At 49.0% G+C, this 20,311-nt stretch overlaps 2 protein-coding genes across 2 annotated transcripts in view; both read right to left on the bottom strand.

Annotated features, from left to right (window-relative positions):
- The window catches only part of LOC110259004 (leucine-rich repeat-containing protein 37A3-like), a 39,079-nt gene extending 38,571 nt beyond the window's left edge, over positions 1–508 (bottom strand). The window contains exon 1 of the mRNA XM_084984201.1: positions 121–508. The gene's annotated coding sequence lies outside the window, so the exon portion shown is untranslated. The remainder of the gene's footprint in view (positions 1–120) is intronic.
- Positions 1–20,311, bottom strand: part of LOC146398082 (leucine-rich repeat-containing protein 37A3-like) — a 53,058-nt gene that overhangs the window by 1,178 nt on the left and 31,569 nt on the right. Inside the window, exons 7-11 of the mRNA XM_084984209.1 lie at positions 18,161–18,232; positions 17,590–17,664; positions 14,126–14,241; positions 10,431–12,238; positions 9,728–9,832 (exon numbers count right to left, since the gene is read on the bottom strand). Coding sequence (XP_084840335.1) covers positions 9,728–9,832; positions 10,431–12,238; positions 14,126–14,241; positions 17,590–17,664; positions 18,161–18,232 — 2,176 coding nt within the window. The remainder of the gene's footprint in view (positions 1–9,727; positions 9,833–10,430; positions 12,239–14,125; positions 14,242–17,589; positions 17,665–18,160; positions 18,233–20,311) is intronic.

Raw genomic sequence — 20,311 nt, 5'->3', positions numbered from 1 at the left:
CCTGACTCTGATCCCAACCTAGCACTAGAGGCACCTCTGGGAAATTCTGATGCTGCCTTAGCCTGTCATTCAGATGCTGCTGGTCAACAGAAAAGTGATCTGGCCTTGCAGGCAACTCACCAACTGAATCCAAGTCCGGGTCTGGAACGAAAGGTTCCGTTACCTCCTGACTGGGCGGGGCGAACATCTGGGCTGGAGAGGAGGCCATCGAGTAAGCCAAGCCCCCCGGCTCTGCCGAGGGTGCAAGCACATGGGGCGAGTCCAGTGAGCGTTCAGAGGTCAGCCCTGGGGGGTCGGAGGTCAGGGGGACATGGTCCAGGGCCCAGTCCGACGCCTGAGCTACCTGGACCAGAAGCCACAACGGTGGCCACGAAAGGAGGAGCAGCGGGGACCAAAGGTAAAGGCGCGACATGACGGGACGTTCCCTGAGCGGGAGCTGAACCACTAAGGCAGCGCCCTGTCAGCAACCGTGTGCCCCGTCCTCCGCCTCACCTCACCCGGCTTAGTTGGGCCGTCTCCAGGCAGCCCCCCCTTACTTAAGTTCGCTCTCCTTGGGCCCCTCTAGGCACGCCCCCTTTCATTGCGTTCCCTTTCGTCTCGCCGCCATAGTCTCGCCGCCATAGTTCCGTTCCCTGAGTTCCGCCCCCTCGTTAGGTTTCAGGCCCCCCCCGCCCCCCCCGCCCCGGAGCCAAGCTGCGCCTCCCGCCTCCCTCCCCAGAGAGCCTTTCTCCCAGGGTCCGGAGGACCCTCCCCCTTGCAAAGGCAACAGTTCTCCCCTGCGCAGCCCCCTCCCCAGCCCCTTGCCCTCCCCAGCCCCGCGGTGCCGCCCCTCCCATCCGCCCTGGCCCCCACAACTGGGCAGGATGGGGGCTGCCGCCAAGAGCCGCCCTCGACTCCAGAGGCCTCGGGGTGGCGGGGTGGGAGGTGCAGAGCTTCCCAAGGAAGCCGCAGGGCCTAGCGTTCCAGGAAATTCAAACATGCTAGTCCAGTTCTGGTCGTTTGAATGCCACCTCCTCAAAGGGAGACCTGAGAGACATTCTTCCTCCCCTTGGCCACACTGTTTCCAAGAGAAGTAGCGGACCTGCAAAATGAGCACCAGTCAGGGTGCCAGCAGGGGAACACACCTCACAGGTGGCAGTTATGAAAATGTTGCCATTTCCTCTAAGCTCTCCGTATCCATGTCCCGTTACTAATTCACCACTGTCCTATTAGGGGTTGCCACTGACTCAGTGATGACTCCAACACTTCCGTAGGAGGGGTTTTGGGGGGTGGGGGGGGTGGGCAGTGAATGGCCCTTTACACTATTCGCCTGGGAAAACGTCCCCATCCACTTGCCTCAAGCCAGCCATTAACCTAGAAAAGCATTTCAGTGCCGCTTTTCAGAGGTCTACTGTGGGTGCCCACATGAAGACACTTCAGATGTGAAGTTTGGAAATGCTGTAACCAGCACCCAGTTTACTTCCTTCCTACTCCTTTTAATACTCTATCTAATTTTAGTCCTTTTTAATTGGCTGGCACACCTTCTAACATCCAAACTCCAAGAGAGGAGTTTCATCTTAATCCCAGTGTCTAGCACACAATGGTTTGGTTTGGCTTGGTTTGGCTTGGTTTGGTTTGGTTTGGTTTAAGAGCTGCACCTGAGGCATATGGAAGTTCCCAGATCTAATCAGAGCTGCAGCTGCTGGCCTACACCACAGCCACAGCAACGCAGGATCCGAGCCACGTCTGCGACCTACGCCACAGCTCAGGGCAATGCTGCATCCTTAACCCTGCTGAGCGAGGCCCGGGATGGAACCCACCTCCTCAGCGATGCTCGTCGGGGTCGGGTCTGTTACCGCAGAGCCACAGCAGGAACTCCCCACACATAATGGTTTTTAAATGGAATTGATTCTAAGACTGGCCTCATTTTGGAATGGATCTGTTATTATAATCAGGTTTCACAAATCTTTAGCCTCAGTACTGAATCCTTTCCTCTCCCGTTTTACATTTCTTAAAGCCCAAATTGGGTATCTTCGAAGTTCCTTAACCGATTTGATTTACACGGAATTAAGTATTTTGCACAGGAAAAACTTTCAAAAAATGTTTACATTTGTTCAGAACATAGCCACCTTTTCTTTCTCTGCTTTCTTCCCTTCAGAACAAACTTTGCAACATTGGGGTGAGTTAAATACACAGAAATCTAGTTGCAAATTAAGTTCTCAAGGATGTGAAACACACTTTTTGCTGCTTAAAAGGAAAACAACCCGGGAGTTCCCGTCGTGGCTCAGCAGTAATGAACCCGGCTAGGATCCAAGAGGATGCGGTTTCAGTCCCTGGCCTTGCTCAGTGGGTCAAGGATCCGGCATTGCCATGAGCTGTGGTGTAGGTCGCAGATGGGGCTTGGATCTGATGTTGCTGTGGCTCTGGTGTAAGCCGGAAGCTATAATTCCAATTCGACCCCTAGCCTGGGAACCTCCATATGCCGCGCGTGGGGCGCTTAAAAAAAAAAAAAAAAAAAAAAAAAAAGACAAAAGACATATGAGTTACTAAGATCCAGGTAGTACACCTTATTTGAAAGGCATTAATAGTTTTCCAACACTGGAGCCATAATCACACTGAAAGCCATAGTTCCTTTGTTCCCAAATCCCTGGGATTCTGTCTGGGGGAGTTCCAAAAGCCCTGTGTCTTCTCCTGGGTCCGCAGCTGTAGAAGTACGCTGAAGGCCCTCAGTCCTGCTCTCCAAATTTCAAAGAAGAGGTCAGAGCCCTCGCTAAGCACCTGGAAGGTGGGTACCCCTGTTACCCCCCATAGGGACCTCCCATAAAGGAGGTTAAGTGACTTGGGGGCCCGAGCCCACACAACTCTTTAGGGGTAGAAGCTGGGTTCTCACCCGGCTCTTTCTGATTCTAGTTGGAGAGGGAGGTAGTTCAGTGGCAGAGCGAGTGAGCTCTGGAGCCAGACGTGCTTAGTTCTGAATCTCAGCTCTACTCCACAGTGCAGTGTTTGCTGGGCTTTCCCTAAAACAGTGCAGGGTCCAGGGCAACACAAGTGGCTAAGACAACTGCTACGGGGTCGTGATTTTTCATAGGCCCCTGGGGATGGCATTGAAGATGGAAACTTGTGAATTGAATTTGATCCATCCTCAGAAAAGAGGAGTCACAACGCCCTCTGGCCCCTTGGCCTCAGGCACAGGGGGCCAGAGTGTGTGACTTCAGGGAAGTTCCAGAAATTCACTGAGCCTCGGCTCCTCATCTGCACACTGGGGGAAACATCAGGTGAAATAAGGTAATATCATTAGGACAGTTTCTGGTCTGCTGTAAGCTCTGGAAGTTCCAGCTAATTCTCATCAGTCCCTGCTTTCACTGCTCCTCTGACCACTGGAGTGAGATCTGTTCTTGTCTGGACACAGATGCAGCTTTGCTTGGATCTGACTGAAATCATCAAACCAGTATTAATGCAATCATCTCTCTCAACGCTGGGATAGCTAGTATTCTCCCGGATTCTTTTCCTTTTCTCTTTCTTTCTTTTTGTCTTGGCCTCCCCGTGTGGCATATGGAGTTCCCAGGCCAGGGATCAGATCCAAGCCACAGTTGTGGCCTATGACACAGATGCAGCAACACCAGATCCTTAACCCACTGTGCTGGGGATTGAACCTGGGTCCCAGCGCTCCAGAGATACCACCGATCCTGTTGTGTCACAGCAGGAACTCCTCTCCTGGATTCTGTTGTAGGATGCTGGCTCTTCCCACTCTCTTTTTAAAAATGGATTCAGGGAGTTTCCGTCGTGGCTCAGTGGTTAATGAATCCAACTCGGAACCATGAGGTTGCGGGTGCGATCCCTGGCCTCTCTCAGTGGGCTAAGGATCTGGCGTTGCTGTGAGCTGTGGTGTAGGTGGCAGACGGCTCGGATCCCTCGTTGCTGTGGCTGTGGCACAGGCCCTCGGCTACCGCTCCACCCAGACCCCTGGCCTGGGAACCTCCATATGCTGGGAATGCGGCCCTAGAAAAATACACAAAGACCAAAAAATTTTAAAAAAGGATTTAGGGGAGTTTCCGTCGTGGCACAGCAGAAACGAACCCGACTAGGAACCCTGAGGTTTCAGGTAGGACCCCTGGTCTCATTCAGTGGGTTAAGGATCCAGCATTGCTGTGGGCTGTGCTGTAGGTTGCAGAGGCAGATAGGATCTGGTGTTGCTGTGGCCCTGGCGTAGGCCGGCAGCTATAGCTCCGATTAGAAGGAAAAAAACCACAAAATAATGAACTGGGAAAAAGAAACACCAAAAACCCAAAAGGCGTACTACTTGCATATTTTGGAGTACTAAGTGAAATGAAACGGTGCTAAAACCCAAGGACACACAGCAGTTCCTTGTCCCTGACCAGTTCCTTGCCCATCTCCCTGAGCCAGCTCAGTGGGCCTGGTTACTTCTAGGGAGCTGGTTTTTAGGCGCTCCCCCCCACCCCAGCTTTTTTGTCTGTTTTAGGGCTGAACCCACAGCATATGGAGGTTCCCAGGCTAGGGGTTGAATCCGAGCCTACACCATGTGGGATCCAAGCCGAGTCTGCGACCTACACCACAGCTCACGGCGACACCGGAGCCTTAACCCACTGAGTGAGGCTAGGGATCAAACCTGCATCCTCATGGATACTAGTCAGATTTGTTTCCGCTGAGCCATGACAGGAACTCCTTCCCTCCCCCCTCCCCTTTTTTTGTCTTTTTGCCTTTTGTGGGGCCACTCCTGTGGCATATGGAGGTTCCCAGGCTAGGGGTCCAATCGGAGCTGTAGCCACTGGCCTATGCCAGAGCCAGAGCTATGAGGGATCCCAGCCGTGTCTGCGACCTGTACCACAGCTCACGGCAATGCCAAATCCTTAACCCACTGAGCAAGGCCAGGGATCGAACCCACAACCTCATGGTTCCTAGTCGGATTCATTAACCACTGAGCCACGACGGGAACTCCTCCCCCCTTTTTGGCCACACTCTCAGCACACAGAATTTCCTGGGCCAGGGGTTGAACCCACACCACAGCAGTGACCTGAGCTGTGACAACCCCAGATCCTTATCCTGCTGAGCCACAAGGGAACTCCAAGGGAGTGAGGTCCAGCTGAGTTTTCTGGTGCTTTTCTCCACATCTCTTTGCACATCCAATTCTCGATTTATCCGTTTTAGTCCCTGTCTGTTGAATTCCTAGTAACATGGGCGAGGGCTGCTTCTTTTACAGTCTCACCCCCAGTCCATTCTTGAGGTTCAGGATGTCACTATTTCCAGATAAAAATGGATAGTGTTTATGAAATCGTGGCCATGTAGACACTGTTTTCCGTCGAGCTTAATAATTACACTCGCTCCCCGTCCTGAGACTCTGGGTGTTTCCCTTCCCCTCCCCTCTCCCTGCACTATCTGCTGCTGTCACGTCCTCTGCTCTCCTCCAGGGCTCTGGCTTCGCACTTAAGCGCGCGTCTCGCTCCGAGCCCGCTCTTCCAGGGTCTGTCCCGCTAGTCACACAGCCGCCAGCCTGGACCCTCCCCTCGCTGCCTCCTGGGTTGGGCCTTGTCCTGGCTCCCTGCTCTTCGTGCTCTCCTTACTCTCGCTCTGTCGGAACACATCCCCAGTTAAGAATCCCTAACTCACATCCGAAAACAGAATGGTCTTTGGACCTCCTCCGATAGTTCCAACTTGAGTATCGATTAACGGGGCCAAAAATGCATAAGGACCACAAATTACCGGGAAGGCACTACTGCTTTCAAATGGATTGTGTTTTACTTAGCACAATGGCATCTCAGAACATGTGAAAACCTGTTGAGAGTGGAGGCTTGGGAGTTCCTGTTGTGGCTCAGGGGTTAAGAACTCAACATAGGACTTCCCTCGTGGCTCAGTGGGTTAAGGACCCAATGTTGTTACTGCTGGGGCAGAAGTTCAACCCCTTGCCCAGGAATTTCCACATGCCACAGCTGCAGAAAGAAAGAAAGAAAGAAGGAAAGAAAGAAAGAAGGAAGGAAGGAAGGAAGGAAGGAAAGAAAGAAAGGAAGACAGAAAGAAGGAAAGAAAAAGAACAGAGGGAGGGAGGGGAGGGAAGGAAAAGACCACAACATAGGATCCCTGGCCTCACTCAGTGGGTTAAGGATCCGGTGTTGCTGCAAGCTGATGGGTCACAGATGCAGCTCGGATCCAGCATTGCTGTGGCTGTGGCATAGGCCGGCAGGTGCAGCTTGGATTCAACAGCTAGCCGGGGAGCTTCCATATGCCACAGGTGTGGCACCAAAAAGAAGAAAAGAGTCGAGGCTTGAGAGTTAGTTCAATCTAGCTTCAACCTCCGATCCTCCATTTGCCACCTCATGCCCTTGACTTCTGGTAACAGAGCCTCCCCTGCTCCCTGTGATTAAGTGGGCTCTGAAGTACTGGTTTAAGGCCCCACTGAGCATGGCTGGCCAGTCATGGTCTCCTGCTGGACACATGGTCCAAAGGTGTGGAGTTGGGAGTTCCCGTGTGGCTCGGTGGGTTAAGGATCCGGCACGGTCACTGCTGTGGCACGGGTTGCTGCTGGGATGCGGGTTCTTTCTGGCTCGGGAACTTCCGCATGCCACAGGCGTGGCCCAAAGCAATGAGAAGACCCAGAGAAAAACCAAATAAAAACAAAGGCGTGCGGAGTTCCCACTGTGGGACGGTGGGTTTAGACTGCAACTGCAGCCGCTTGGGTCCCTGCAAAAGTGCGGGTTTGATCCCTGGCCTGGAGCAGTGGGTGAAAGGAGCTGAGACTTGACTCAGTCTCTGGCCTGGGAACCTCCATGTGTCATGAGTGCGGCCATCAAAAAAGAAAAGGGAAGAAAACGGTCCGGCGTTGGAATGACTGACGACCATCTTCGCGGTCATGGGGCACGAGTCCTCTGGAGGCGGAAGCCACGGCAGAGGAGAGCACAGATGGGGAGAGGACGACGTGGTCTGCGCCCTGGAAGCAGCCGGCTCTAAGCCCGCAGGCTTCCTGGGGAGATGAGCTGACAGACTGTATGCCATCTGCGGTTCTCGCATATTTGGTTGGATTTCTTCCACTTGGAACGTAAAGAGTGCTGACTAACAAGTTACCGTTGTGAACCTGGGCAAGGTTTTCACCCCCTCATCTCACCCCCAAGTCTCGGTTTCCTCCTCTGTTGGAGGGGGGAGTAAGATCTACCTCACAGGTAGCCGCAAGATCTCCAGGAGGTGGGAGTTCCCGTTGTGGCACAGTGGTTAACGAATCCGACTAGGAACCATGAGGTTGCGGGTTCAATCCCTGGCCTCGCTCAGCGGGTTAACCGATCCTGCCTTGCCGTGAGCTGTGGTGTAGGTCACAGATGGGGCTCCGATCTGCCTTTGCTGTGGCTCTGGCGGAGGCCGGTGGCTACAGCTCCCATTAGACCCCTAGCCTGGGAACCTCCATATGCCATGGGTGGGGCCCTAGAAAAGGCAAAAAATAAATCAAATAAAAGCATTCTTCGGCTGCATGTTCCCCCGCCCCCATTCCCTCCTTAACTGGCCTGGATACAGGGGAGGAGCAGGATCCTCTTTCCCTATCACCCCGAGTCTCAAACTCGCTCAGGAGGCAGGGCGCTTCTCTCTGTGACGGAACCAGGAATAAACTTATATTAGCCACGGGTCCTAGGACTGCCGCTTATTCATGCTGAATACAATCACAACCATCTGCACACCTTTCTCCCGGAAGAAAAAAAAAAAGGGCTGTCGGCAGTGCTTGACAGCTGGTTGTTTTTCCTTGAAAACAACCCCTTGCTACTTACTGCTTCACTTTGCGGTCAGTGAGCTCACAGAGCAGAGAGAGGGTGGCAGGAGCTCAAAGTCTACACTGTGAAAAAAATTAAATGTGAGATCATAACATCCACGTACTTCTTTTGTTTTAGGCTGAATGCAAAGGAAGTCTCCTGGGACTCACTGTCCTAGGACAGTGACCCATATGGGGATTCGTAATTCCCAGGGCCTTTTTGTTTTTATTTAACTTTTTTAAAAACTTTTTTTCTTTTCTTTTTATGGCTACACCCGTGGCGTATGGTTATTCCTGGGCTAGGAGTCGAATTGGAGCTGTAGCTGCCAGCCTACGCCACAGCCACAGCAACGCGGGATCCGAGCCGCGTCTGCCACCTACACCACAGCTCACAGCAACGCCAGATCCTTATTAACCCACTGAGCGAGGCCAGGGATTGAACCCGCATCTTCATGGATACTAGTCGGGTTGGTTAACCGCTGAGCCATGATGGACACTCCAAAATGCACTTTCCATCCACATGCTCCGTGCCTGGAATTCAGTGGTGATGGCGGCATTCTTTAGCGTTAACCAGGACTCCCTTTCCTTCCGTAAAGGGCGAAGTCTGCAGGGCAAGAAACAATCAACACAGAGCATCTGGGGCAAGCTTTGCTTTTGCCCCGTGAGAGGGACGAAGAGATGGTGAGAGGGGTCCACCCCAACAGATTCTAGGCAGATTATAAAAGCCCCCGAAGAAAATGTTAGACTCCTTTTATGACATGAGGAGACAGCGGCCTGGCTACCAAAACCTGCTCCCCAAAAGCCCTGAGGAGAGGACGGGCAGACACGGCGGCAGACTGTCCACACGCCGCCTACTCTTCCCAGCCCTTGCCGCCTTCTCCCCTGCACTCTCGCCTTCCTCTTGACTTATAAAACTCTTCATAGTAAATAAATAGATACGGTCTTTAATTACACATCAGGGTTTCCCGTCTTTCCCAGTGCTTCTGTCTCCAAGGAGACAAGACAGAAAAGCAGAGTCGGGTGAGACTGGCTTCTGCTTTTGGTTTGGCCACCGGGGCCCGAAGTTGGTCTCCTTCCTCTATAAAACGGGGTGCGGATCTCACCCGCACAGGGTTGTTGGAATTCAATCAGACACCACATGGAAAACTCTTCACCCTGCGCTTGGCATAAATCAGCGCTAAGTTGGTGCCACAGACACGGTGGTCAAATCTATCAAAGGCTCTGCTTGAGGCATCAGTCTCTGAAGGCGCTTTCCCGCCACAAGACTATAAAAAAAATACTGCCTCCATTTTTTTTCTGATACTCTTATACCCTTTTTTTTTTTTTTCACATTTATGGCAATATGTTTACTTAAGGTGAGAAATGGGGACCTGCTATTATTTTCCCCCCCAAGCCGTTAGGTAGCTCTTCTATTACCATGTATTCATTTTCTTCCACGGATCAGAGTATGAAAACACGACACTGCAAAAGTCTTGGAAACACATGCGTCTATGGACAATATCAATAAAAAGGCATACATAAGCTCAACCAAAAATGTGTTCAGACCTAGGCGATGAACACATGAAAACTCTTCTGAAGGACATCGCACGGCCACGCGTACATGGCATCAGATACCACCTGCCTAGAATGCTGTAACGATGTCAGTTTTCCGCAGATCAACCTACAAATTCCATGCAACCCTATTTATATCCAAGACAATTTGCAAACGCCACTTGGCCAGCTGACATTTGGTAGAGAAAATATGCAAGGATAGCATGTCACCTCTGGTCTTCTTACAAACTGAATTTGTCCAACTAGTCTAATGCCTTTTTAATCTCGGGTTCAATTCTAGAGACCTCCTGGGAGTGAAGTTCCTTTAAAAATCCTGGGAATATACGTTTCAGTAAAAGAACCCCACGTATTTCAGTCCTCGTGACTAAAGGGGGGTTCAAGCGGTAGTAAGTGGAAAGGTGGCTGTGCTTTTCAGTTTGCAGGTTCTGAATCTGACGTAACTGTTGTCCTTACCTCGATGAGACAGAAAATTACAATCAAAAGCATCACCACTACAGTCACAGATATCGCCAAGATGAGCTTGTTATTATAGCCATATCCGGGGACTTCTTTGGGGAGCTAAAAAAACAAAGCACAATTTTTTAAAACCAAGGGGATAGAAAGGATAAAAGCTAACTATTTTTAAACCTTCTCTAAATAATAGCTAACTATTCCTTCTTCTTTTTTTTTTTTTTTTTTTTTTTTTTTTTTTTTTTTTTTTCCGCCAGGGAGGCATGCAGAAGTTCTGGGCCCGGGATCAAATCTGTGCCACAGCAGTGACCCAAGCCACAGCAGTGACAGCCCTGGATCCTTAACCTGCTGCACCACAGGGGAACTCCAATAGCTGATTATTCTTACACTGTGCTAAAACCCCATCCTTTCAGGCGAGCAGCTCATAGGTTCTTAAGAGCAGACCAAACCCAAAGTGTTATTGATCTTATGGCCAGCATTTCCTTCTACAACCTAGTTATCTTGTGCGTTTGGCCCTCCTCTCGTCTACCCTAGGAACAGTGCCACATGCCCTCAATGAGCAAAGAGGGAGGGCGCTGGCTTAGCCGGTCTCGTGGCTGAGACAAGAAACAGGCTAGGAGCCCCCGGTCTTCCTGCGTGGGCACTTTACGGGCCTGTCCTAAGCGGACGAAAAGTCCAGCTCCCATGTGTCAGGCATTGTCTTCACCTCACTCGACTCCTTCTGTTCCCCCTGGGCTTCTGTGTTCTCGTTGATGTAGTTCTCGGTTTTCCACTGGTCCGTATCCCATTCTGCCTTGGACACCTTGGCTTCTTGCTGCTCACTGAGAAGCTTCATCAGGAGGCCTGTCCTGGAGATGAGCTTGGCACAGGCCAGCTGCACTTGGGGCTCGGAGCAGTCCATCTTCAACGTCCGGATAACATGAGAAATGAGCCCCCTCACGTCATTGTTGGGGATGAGGGACTGCAGCTGCTGGTTCAGCTGAGCTTCAAACTGAGTCCCCGGGGAGGGAACTCCTGGGGCAATGAAGCTTGTGGGCTTGGAGGCCACGTCAGTGCCCACACCGTGGTACTCCCACTGTATTTTGTGGGTGTGTTGATCAGTAGGCATAACGTTGTCTGCAGGAACAGCAGAATATCCTGAAGGAAGAGTGCTCTGGGCGGTGCTTGCAGGGAGAGTGCCCGACAAAGTAGTTGTGCCTGAAGCAGTAGCAAGTTCTTCAAAAACAACCTGTGGAGTATTGTTTTCTGAGATGACGTTTTCTGTAGAAGGCTCTGAAGGAGAAAAGGATTGTGGAGAAGGCTTTTCCTGAGAACTGGGTTCTCCTGAAGGCGATGAAGCCTCCAGTGAAGGGGAATTTATGAGGCTCCTCACTGCAGAGGACGGAGGCCTCAATGCAAACAGCGATCGATAGCTTGAGCTTTTGCCTGGGAACCCCTGGGCCTTTTTGGGAACGGCCGTTCTGTGAAGCAAAGGAGAGTGAGAGTTGCGGAAGGAGTACATCTTTCTGGGATGTGAGAGTGTTTTAGAAGTCTTTATATTTTTGACTTTTGCATTAGCATCTGCTAAAACCCAAAGAGTGTTCGATAAGTCCTTTGATTTCTTTTTGACCTTTCCTGGGGCTTCTGGATGGATAGAGGCAGCAGGCCTGCCCCTCGAGTACTGTTTCAGGAAAGAAGAGACTTCCGCTTTACGTTCCTTTAGGAGTAAAGCCTCTTTTTCCAAGGAGTTTGCCACTAGCTTCCTGGGCCTCTGCGCCACGTGCAGCTGGGCCAGTTCCCTGGCGGAGGGCCCCCCGAGCTTGCTTCCTCTGGCAGCGTTCTCCACCAGTGGCTGGGCATTCTCTTTGCCCCTGGGGCTCTGCCTTCTCATTTCTCTGAAGTGCCTTTTCTTTATGCCCCTCGGGCCCTCGAGGACCCTGTTCACCTTCGGCGGCCTTTTTTCTGTGCTCTCAACCTCTTCGAGGCTCTTCTCCTGTTGTCGGGCGGTTTCCAATTTCCCTCGAAGGATGTGGCGTCTCAGCTGGGGACTTAACACGTTGGACTGTATAAGCATGGCAGCTTTTTCTTTCCTTAGAACGTCATCAATTTTTTCCTGAATTTCTGCATCTAACAAATTTTCCAGAAAACAGAGTTGCCTCAATTTAGTTTTATAAGTTGAAATACTGGATTCAGGTTTAACAGAGGGGTTCCCGGTGGGGGTCTTCAAATGGCCCGGTGGGATGTCTGCCTCTGCTACATTTGAAAAGAGAAGCTGGATGAATGGCAGCAAGGTGGATTCTGCATCTTCTAGATTTCCCTCGGAGAAATACGGCAGGATGTAGTTGAGTGCACTGATAACATCACTTTCATCACTAAAGTCCGGCTGCTCATCCATGAAGCTCGACAAGCTGACACGACTTCTGCCTGAGGACGGCCTCTCTGGCTCAATAATCAGCTCGGTGCTGGTGTTCTTCTTCCGGGCTTGTAGCACCTTCATGAACGATCCTTCTGCGTGCCCTAGAGATGTTTCTTTATCTGTCAAAAAGGAAGAGACTGGTTCTGAACACGGAAGACTGATGGGGCAGCTCTTGTCCCATCAGCCACGTATCCCGGGCAAACACACTAGGCAGCAGCAAACCTCCGAGGGCCACTTAGAGAGGAGACAGAGAGACCCACACTTAGACCTACGACTGGCAACAACAACAGGTGGCAGAAGACAGCTTCCCAAAAAGTGCCTCTTCATTCAGAGAGCTCCATAACGTGAAATACAGCGACTACATTTAGGATTAGTCCACTGGACCCCAGGGGCCAACTGCCCAGGACTCGAGAAAAGCCAGGGCTGGAAGACAAACACTCCCGGACTCCGCTGGGCCCTGCGGATCTACTGTGACTCCTCCCTCAGGCTCACACACCCCATCCTGTCCTGCCTCAGAAGCAGAGGGGCTGGCCCCGTCTCTCCACCTCTTCACTGTGCTTGTGTTCTTGCTGCTATCCCAGGGGACCGGGACAACACCTGCGGCTCACAGGGCCTCACCTGCACTTGTCCTTCTCCATCTACCCACCGAGTCCTTTGCCCAGTCCCTGCTTATATATATCCCAGCCCTCACAACCGAAGGTTCTACACCCTGGTTCTTTGCTACAATTTGGGCAGGGATCTGGGGTGCAGGTTGAGAGATTTTTCCAGGCTGTATGCCAACGTGGAATGTTAATACGTGAGGTCCTAAAAGGCAAGAGGGAAAAAGCAACTTCTGCCAGAAGCCTACTTTGCTTTCATTTCATTTCACTTCGCCTATTTCCAGCTCTGCTTGCGGAACCACCAAAGCTGCTCACTACGGCAAGGTGATGTGTACCACTGTGTAGCTGGGCTTCTCCTCCAGAGGGATGAAAAGCGTTTGGGGTGGCGGTGGTGAGGGTCAGGGGAGGAGGGAAGGGTCACGAGGAAGGAGGAGCCCAGACTGGCCGAGAGCCCACAACTGGCGACAGGGGTCTGAGCACTAGGCCACGACACTGAACGCCTCTGATCTTGCTTGCCCTCACCTGTAAAGGCAGACCAAACACCCTTTTCTGCCCACTTCTGGGGGAGAAGGGAGCAATATAATTGGTTAAAAAAACTGAAAACATTGTTTTGAAAAAGAAGCAACATGGTCTTTATCTAAGTAGCAACGTGTCCTTTACAATGTGCTCTAGATCACTGATGGAGACGCGTATTCGAGCCATCTGGGCAGGAAAGCAGGTTTTGAAGTTGTTAAGGTAGTGTCAATAAATCTGATATACAGAAAATAGTTGGAAGCACCTGAGTGTTTTGTGGGTAGAAAAGCTTGAGATTTAGAGCAAGTTCAGAGCTGGATGGTCTAAGAATAAAATAGCTCTCCTACCCATTCGAAGGGCTAGGTAGCAGCTTCGGGTTGTGGAACCAGAAACTCTCAGGTAAACCATAAACCATAAACCATAAAAGGGCACTGCTTACACTCTATCATACAACTGCAAACAAAACAAACAAACTAATCAGAACTACATTTACGCCTGTTGTAGAAGACAAAGGGTACTTGAGACTTAACGTATCTAAACGCAGTTTACACACTGTGGTGCACTGTAGGAATAAGTTCTCATTTGCAGGGAGCACCGAATATAGTATGTGGCCATTAAGGTTGACTCCCTTCCCCTCTGCATTCCTTCCTCTTGCTCCTTTATGTGGGTCACTTACATCAGGCAGCTAATGTAACTGAGCTGTTATTAGCTTAATAATGTAACCAAGAATCTGACCTTTAGCAAGGGAGTAGTTCTTAGAAATTTAGGGAGTTGGAGTGCTGAATGAATAAAACCATTGCAATTACACCATTCATTCAACAATCCATCATAACTGATTAAAAATAAACATTAAATAAACATTTAAAAATGTATCACCAGGCAATTCGGACTCACCACAACGCGCGCTGTTTTGCAGGCATCTGTCACAATGCAGCTTGACCGTCTTGCAGACAACTTCAATGCTGTTTTTAAATTGGCAGAGGCAGCAGGCCATATGGCTAGGCAAGATCCTGTAAACGGAAATGCAGAGAATTAAATCTGTGGTAGAGGAGTTAGTTGAGCAGGTAGGAGAGGCAGGCCAGAGCCACCACAGGGCGGGGCCGAAAGGACTTCTTAGGGCAGAAGAACTGGAGCATTGCACAGGGACTAGCTGGTCAAGGGCTGCTCTTGGCTGTTGTAAGTAAATATGCAGGAGGACAGAGGTACCCAACAGAAGGATGACGATGGCAGTAGATATAGTGTGCCTAGACGAAAAAAGTGATACGTGTTAGAATTGGGGGACATTGGCCTGTAGTTTAATTCGGAAGTATCTCCTCCCAACCCAAAAGCTCACTGTGAGTTGACAGTACACAGCAAGAGGGCAGATTTCTAGGAGAAGTCTGAACAAGTCCCCAGCTTCTGGAGTCCCTTTCTCAATTCCTAGTTGTGAGTAGCAAATATATTAGAAGGTACTAAATAAAGAAACACTGTGTGGTTAAACAATAACAGAGACTGTACTGGCCAGATCTGGACAATCTGAACATTCAAAAGAAGAATGCGAGCATGACAATAAGGTATAACAGCATTAAGTTAAAGAAGGGCACACGAGTCCGTAATGATAAGTGAAAAGACAAGAGGGAGAGCTCTTCTTTACACAGTAGTATCAGCTAATAAATGCATAGGGAATGATAGAATTAGGAGCATCATCTTGGGAATTCCCGCTGTGGTGCAGTGGGTTAAGGATCTGGCTTGTCTCTGTGGAGGCGCCGCTTCGATTCCTGGCCGAGAGCAATGGTTAAGGATCTGGCATTGCCACAGCTGGAACACCTCTGGCTCGGATCTGATCCCTGGCCCAGGAGCTTCCATCTGCTGTGCGGGCGGCCAAACAAAAGGGAAAGTGCCATTTTGCAACTACCAATGTAATAACTGATTCAGACAAGGATCACCACTGATGCACAGCTGGGCGAAGAGCTGTTTGACAGTAGGACCCTCACTGATCCCCAAATGTCACCCCACAGATTATTTATGAATTACCAAGGGGGAAAATAACTTTCCAATGGAGCGATATGGAAGACAGCTCCCTAAACAAGTGATCAAATCTTGACCCACTGGGCCACCCAGAGGGAGGAAGTAGGAAGGATACAGTGTCTATGAAGCATTCATCCCCAAAATGTTTACTTTGAATCTCATGAAGAAACAGACAAATCCACACTGTAGGGCAATGCACAAGACAACTGGCTTCGATTCTTCAAAGACGACAATTTCATAAAAGACAGAAAAAAAAAAATACCCGAGAAATACTCCAGCTTAAAAGAAACAAAGATATGACATGAGATGCCTAATCTCTGACTGGACTCTGTATCAAGACAAAACAGACTTAAAGAATGGTATTGGTGGAGTGTCCGCTCAGGTGCAGTGGGATTCGGTGGCGTCTTGGGAGCACTGGGACGCAGGTTCGATCCCCAGCCCGGCACAGTGGGTTAAGGAGCCAGTGTTGCCACAGCTGTGGCTTAGGTTGCAACGGCAGCTCGGATCCGATCTGGCCTGGGAACCCCATATGCTGCGAAGGGGCCAAAGATATGAAAAGACAGTTTTCAAGAAACCGCATCTCAGGCAATAAGGTTCAGTGATCCCCAAGAGATGGGAAATAAGGAAGTGATCCCTATGATTGCCCTGCTCACTTCTTTGAGAGAGTTTTCAGGTCATCGGACAGGGAAGAGAAACCCAGTCAGAGACTGATGGACTCCCTGACTCAGGAAATGGAGCTGAGAGTCTGGGAAAACCAAGGTAACAGGGGTTCACAAAGCAGAGTACTAGAGAGAAAAGAAAGGCACAGACAGAGAACTCTGGAGACAGGCAGAGGGATCTCTGGACTATTCAGCAAAGTGTTGGTCAGTGCAGGTGTGTGAGGAATTCCTTGAGGCCAAGAAAAGATGGGTTAATCAGAATAAATGGGTATCACACAGCATGGGAAATAGTACCTGTTCCTACAAGCCAGACGGGAAAACCTTACACTACTCAGAAAGGGCTTGTCTCAGCAGTTTCTTTTTTCCTTTCTTTTCTTTTCTTTTTTCTTCTTTCTTTTTTTTTTTTTTTTTTTTTTTTGATCTTTTTGCCTTTTCTAGGGCCGCTCCTGCAGCATATGGAGGTTCCCAGGCTATAGATCTAATTGGAGCTGTAGCCACTGGCCTACGCCAGAGCCACAGCAACGCGGGATCCACGCCGCATCTGCAACCTACACCACAGCTCACGGCAATGCCGGACCCTTGACCCACTGAGCAAGGCCAGGGATCCAACCCGCAATCTCATGGTTCCTAGTTGAATTCATTAACCACTGAGTCATGATGGCAACTCCCCTCAGTAGGTTCAAATGATGAGCTCTAGACTAAAGGCTACTTGTGGTCATACCTAACAAATCTTAAAAACGAGACCTAGGGAGTTCCCGTTGTGGTGCAGCAAAAACAAATCTGACGAGGAACCATGAGGTTGCAGGTCTGATCCCTGGCCTTGCTCAGTGGGTTAAGGATCTGGTGTCGCTGTGAGCTGTGGTGTAGGTGGCAGACACGGCTTGGATCTGGCATTGCTGTGGCGGTGGTGTAGGCTCGCAGCTGTAGCTCCGATCCCATCCCTAGCCTGGGAACCTCCATGTGCTGTAAGTGCGGCCTTGAAGAAAAAAAAAAGTGACAACAACAACAACAACAAAAAACTAGACCTAAAAAGATAAACTGTTTTGTTCCACCCAAAACAAAGCTCAAGCATTTTATAAGAATATACAAATATATATAGCACACAATAAACTAAAACTCACAATGTCTGGAATTATGTGAAAAATCACCAAGCATGCAAAGGAGCAGGAAAATATGTCCCATGTGGAGGAGGAAAAGTACTCAATCAAAGCGAACCCATAATCTGCACAGATGCTAGAATCAGCAGAAAAGAACATTGAAAATTTTAATACATAGGAAAAAAGTTATTAGTACTGTATTGCATGTGTGAAAAAAATCCAGACTGAAAATGTTAAGGAGACGCATAGAAGACGTAAAACACACCCGAACTGAGCTTCTAGAGGTGAAAGCCAATTTCTAAATGAAAAAGATACAGGATGGGCTTAATGGCAGGTTAGACACTGCAGAAGAAAGCATCAGGAAACACTGAGGCAGAGAAACTGTCCAAAATGAAGCACAAAGAGCAGCAAAACAAAACAACACAAAAGACACAAGGGCTGGGAGGGGAGAAATGAAAGTACATTACCTGAAGTTGCCTACGCGAGTCATGACTCTTATTAATGAAAATGACACATGAAAAAATCTGACTGAGGAAAATAACACAACAAACCTAAAAAATTTAAGTGAACATAAATGTAAGAAAAATCAACTTACAGCTTTTCCAATTCAAGGGTCATCATGAGGATACTTTCAACCGTTGTAAGTGACACTTGTGTTGTTCCCAGGTCTCTGAAGGAAAAGCCCAAACATGCATGGTATAAACACAAGGACAAAAATTCTAGACTTAAAAAAGAAAAAAATGCCTAACATGTAATTACTTCAATTCTGGCTTCTTACTTGCCATAGATGATAATTCCAAAGAGCTCTTATTGACGGAAGTTAAATTGACTGGCATCGTCAAATTAATGACCTTGGTGTCGAACACTCCAACCTTTTAAAATTATTATTATTATGGTTTCGTTTTGGTCTTTTTAGGGCCACGGGGGCAGCATATGGAAGTTCCCGGCCTACGCCACAGCCACAGCAACTAGTGATCCAAGTTGTGTCTGCAGCCTACACCACAGCTCATGGCAACGCCCGATCCCCAACCCACTAAGCGAGGCTCGTGGATAATAGTCAGGTTCACTACCACTGAGCCAGGACAGGAACTCACACCACTTAGAATTTAAATTGTCACTGTTTAGGCAAAACACTCAATCTCCCATGAGACGGTTGTGATACTTACAAGCATCTCAGCGCTGGTAATTTATAAAGATACGAATCTTCAACTGTTGTCAAAGGATTATGGCTGAGAACTCTGAAAAAAATGGAATGGAATTAAAATTATCTGCATTTTCAATTACTTTCCCGAAAGTTTATATTCATTTTTTGGGTCTGGAACTTGAAGGAAAAAATCATTTTCTGTCTTTACTTATAAATCACCCTTAGAATCCATAAAACACTCTCTCTTTGGAATCTACCCAAGTATCCAGGAGATAAAGAGAAAGAAATAGAAAAAAAAAATAGTGGATAGCAAAGAAAAAACACTCCAAAGAACTTTTCAGGTCAAAGACCCTAGAAGTGATTATCTTGGCAGGAAGTCCTTGCTCTGTAAGAAATGCTATTTTGAGGGTTGTTTTCTTTTTTTTTTCCCCCCCACTTTTCTTGCCATGCGGCACATAGGCTTCTCGGGCCAGGGATCAGATCTGAGCCGCAGTCATGACCTAAGCCACAGCTGCAGGATCCTTAACCCACTGTCAGGTGGGGATCAAACCTGCAACCCGGCGCTCCCGAGATGCCACCAATCCCATTGTGCCACAGCAAGAACTCCAAGGAATGCTAGTTTTAGTGTCCTCCATAATTCAAGGTGGTTTTCACCTCTAGAATTTTTTTCTTAATTTCATGGTTTAAACTGCACAGTTAAAAACAAAAATAGGACCAAATCCTTGGTTTTGGAGACAAAGAAGAAGAGATAAGTCCAAGAGAAACTGGTAAAAGCCATACTCCCATCACACAGTCCCGTGTGTATCCTTTTTGCTTTGCTTTTCTTTTCCTTTCTTTGTTTTGGAGCTATACCCACGGCATATGGAAGTTCCCAGGCTAGGGGTCGAATCGGAGCTGTAGCTGCCGGCCTACACCACAGCCACGGCAACACCAGATCCAAGCCACGTCTATGACCTACACCACAGCTCATGGCAATGCCAGACCCTCAGCCCACTGAGCAAGGCCAGGGATCGAACCCTCATCCTCATGGATACCAGTCGGATTCTTAACCCACTGAGCCACAACAGGAACTCCTTAGAGATTTGAAACCATGTGGCAGGCAAATCACTGAAAAAGGTGGAGGAGTAACATCTGAAAGTTCATCATCCCTCTACAACAACAACAACAACAACAACAACAACAACAACAAAATTGGCAAAAGGGGTCAGAATCACCTGTTTAGAACTCTGGAAATGTAGCCAACAGGCTTGCAGCAATTTAGTTTAAGGAAAACAAATTAACTTCTGTAAGAACAGTGAGATGGGTTGTTTTAACATGTCCTAGACCTCTGCTCTCCAGGCCAGTGGTGGCCTTGAAACAGAGCCCACGTTCCCAGTCCCAGAGGGAGCAGAATGGAGCTTGAGTTCCCTCGAAGACTCATTCCCAAGGCACCACCATTGTTTTATCTGTCTGGTGGTTCCCTGGAAGACCTCACTTGAAAGGCTCGCCTTTGACCTGACTGACAGCTGCCTGGTGCCAAAAGCCTCTCCTCGGGTGGCATTTTGGAAAATGTTTGCAGGTCAGTGTTGTAACAGGGCAGTTGCATGAAGGCGTAGGTAACCGGTTTGGGGCAAAAACCTGCATCACTAATAACTATGAGCATTAAGAAATGGGGTCAGCAAGGTTGCAGGATGTAAGAGCAATAGGCAAAAATTAGCTGTATCTCTATACACGAGTAATAAGTAAGCCAAATCAAAATGAAGAAAACAACTCCATGTGTAACAGCATCAGAAAGAATAAAATACTTAGGAAAAAACTTTAACCAGCGAAGTGCAAGACCCACGCTGCAAAGTGCAAAACATCGTTGAAAGACGTTGAAGATCGAAATAAACGAAAGACGCCATGGTCACCGATCCGAGGACAGCATTATTAAATTTGTACTACTTCCCAAATTGATCTATGTTTGCAGTGCAATGCCTACCAAAATCCCAGCTGATTTCGTTCCGGAAACTGCCAAGCTCATTCTAAAATCCACATGGCAATTCAAGGGGCCCAGAATGACCAAAGCGATGTGGGTAAAGAGCAAAGTGGGAGGACTCACCCGTCCTGGTTTCCAAACCCAGTTCAAAGCTACTGCAATCACAGGGTGGTACTGGCATGAGAACATACACGGAAATCAACAGAACAGACCTGA

Source organism: Sus scrofa, chromosome 12 (assembly GCF_054392235.1).
Source record: "Sus scrofa isolate SSC_HxYL_T2T_F1_AM1 chromosome 12, Sscrofa_HxYL_maternal_Yorkshire_Landrace_v2.0, whole genome shotgun sequence".
Lineage (NCBI taxonomy): Eukaryota > Metazoa > Chordata > Mammalia > Artiodactyla > Suidae > Sus > Sus scrofa.
This window is presented reverse-complemented; position numbering and strand designations above follow the sequence as displayed.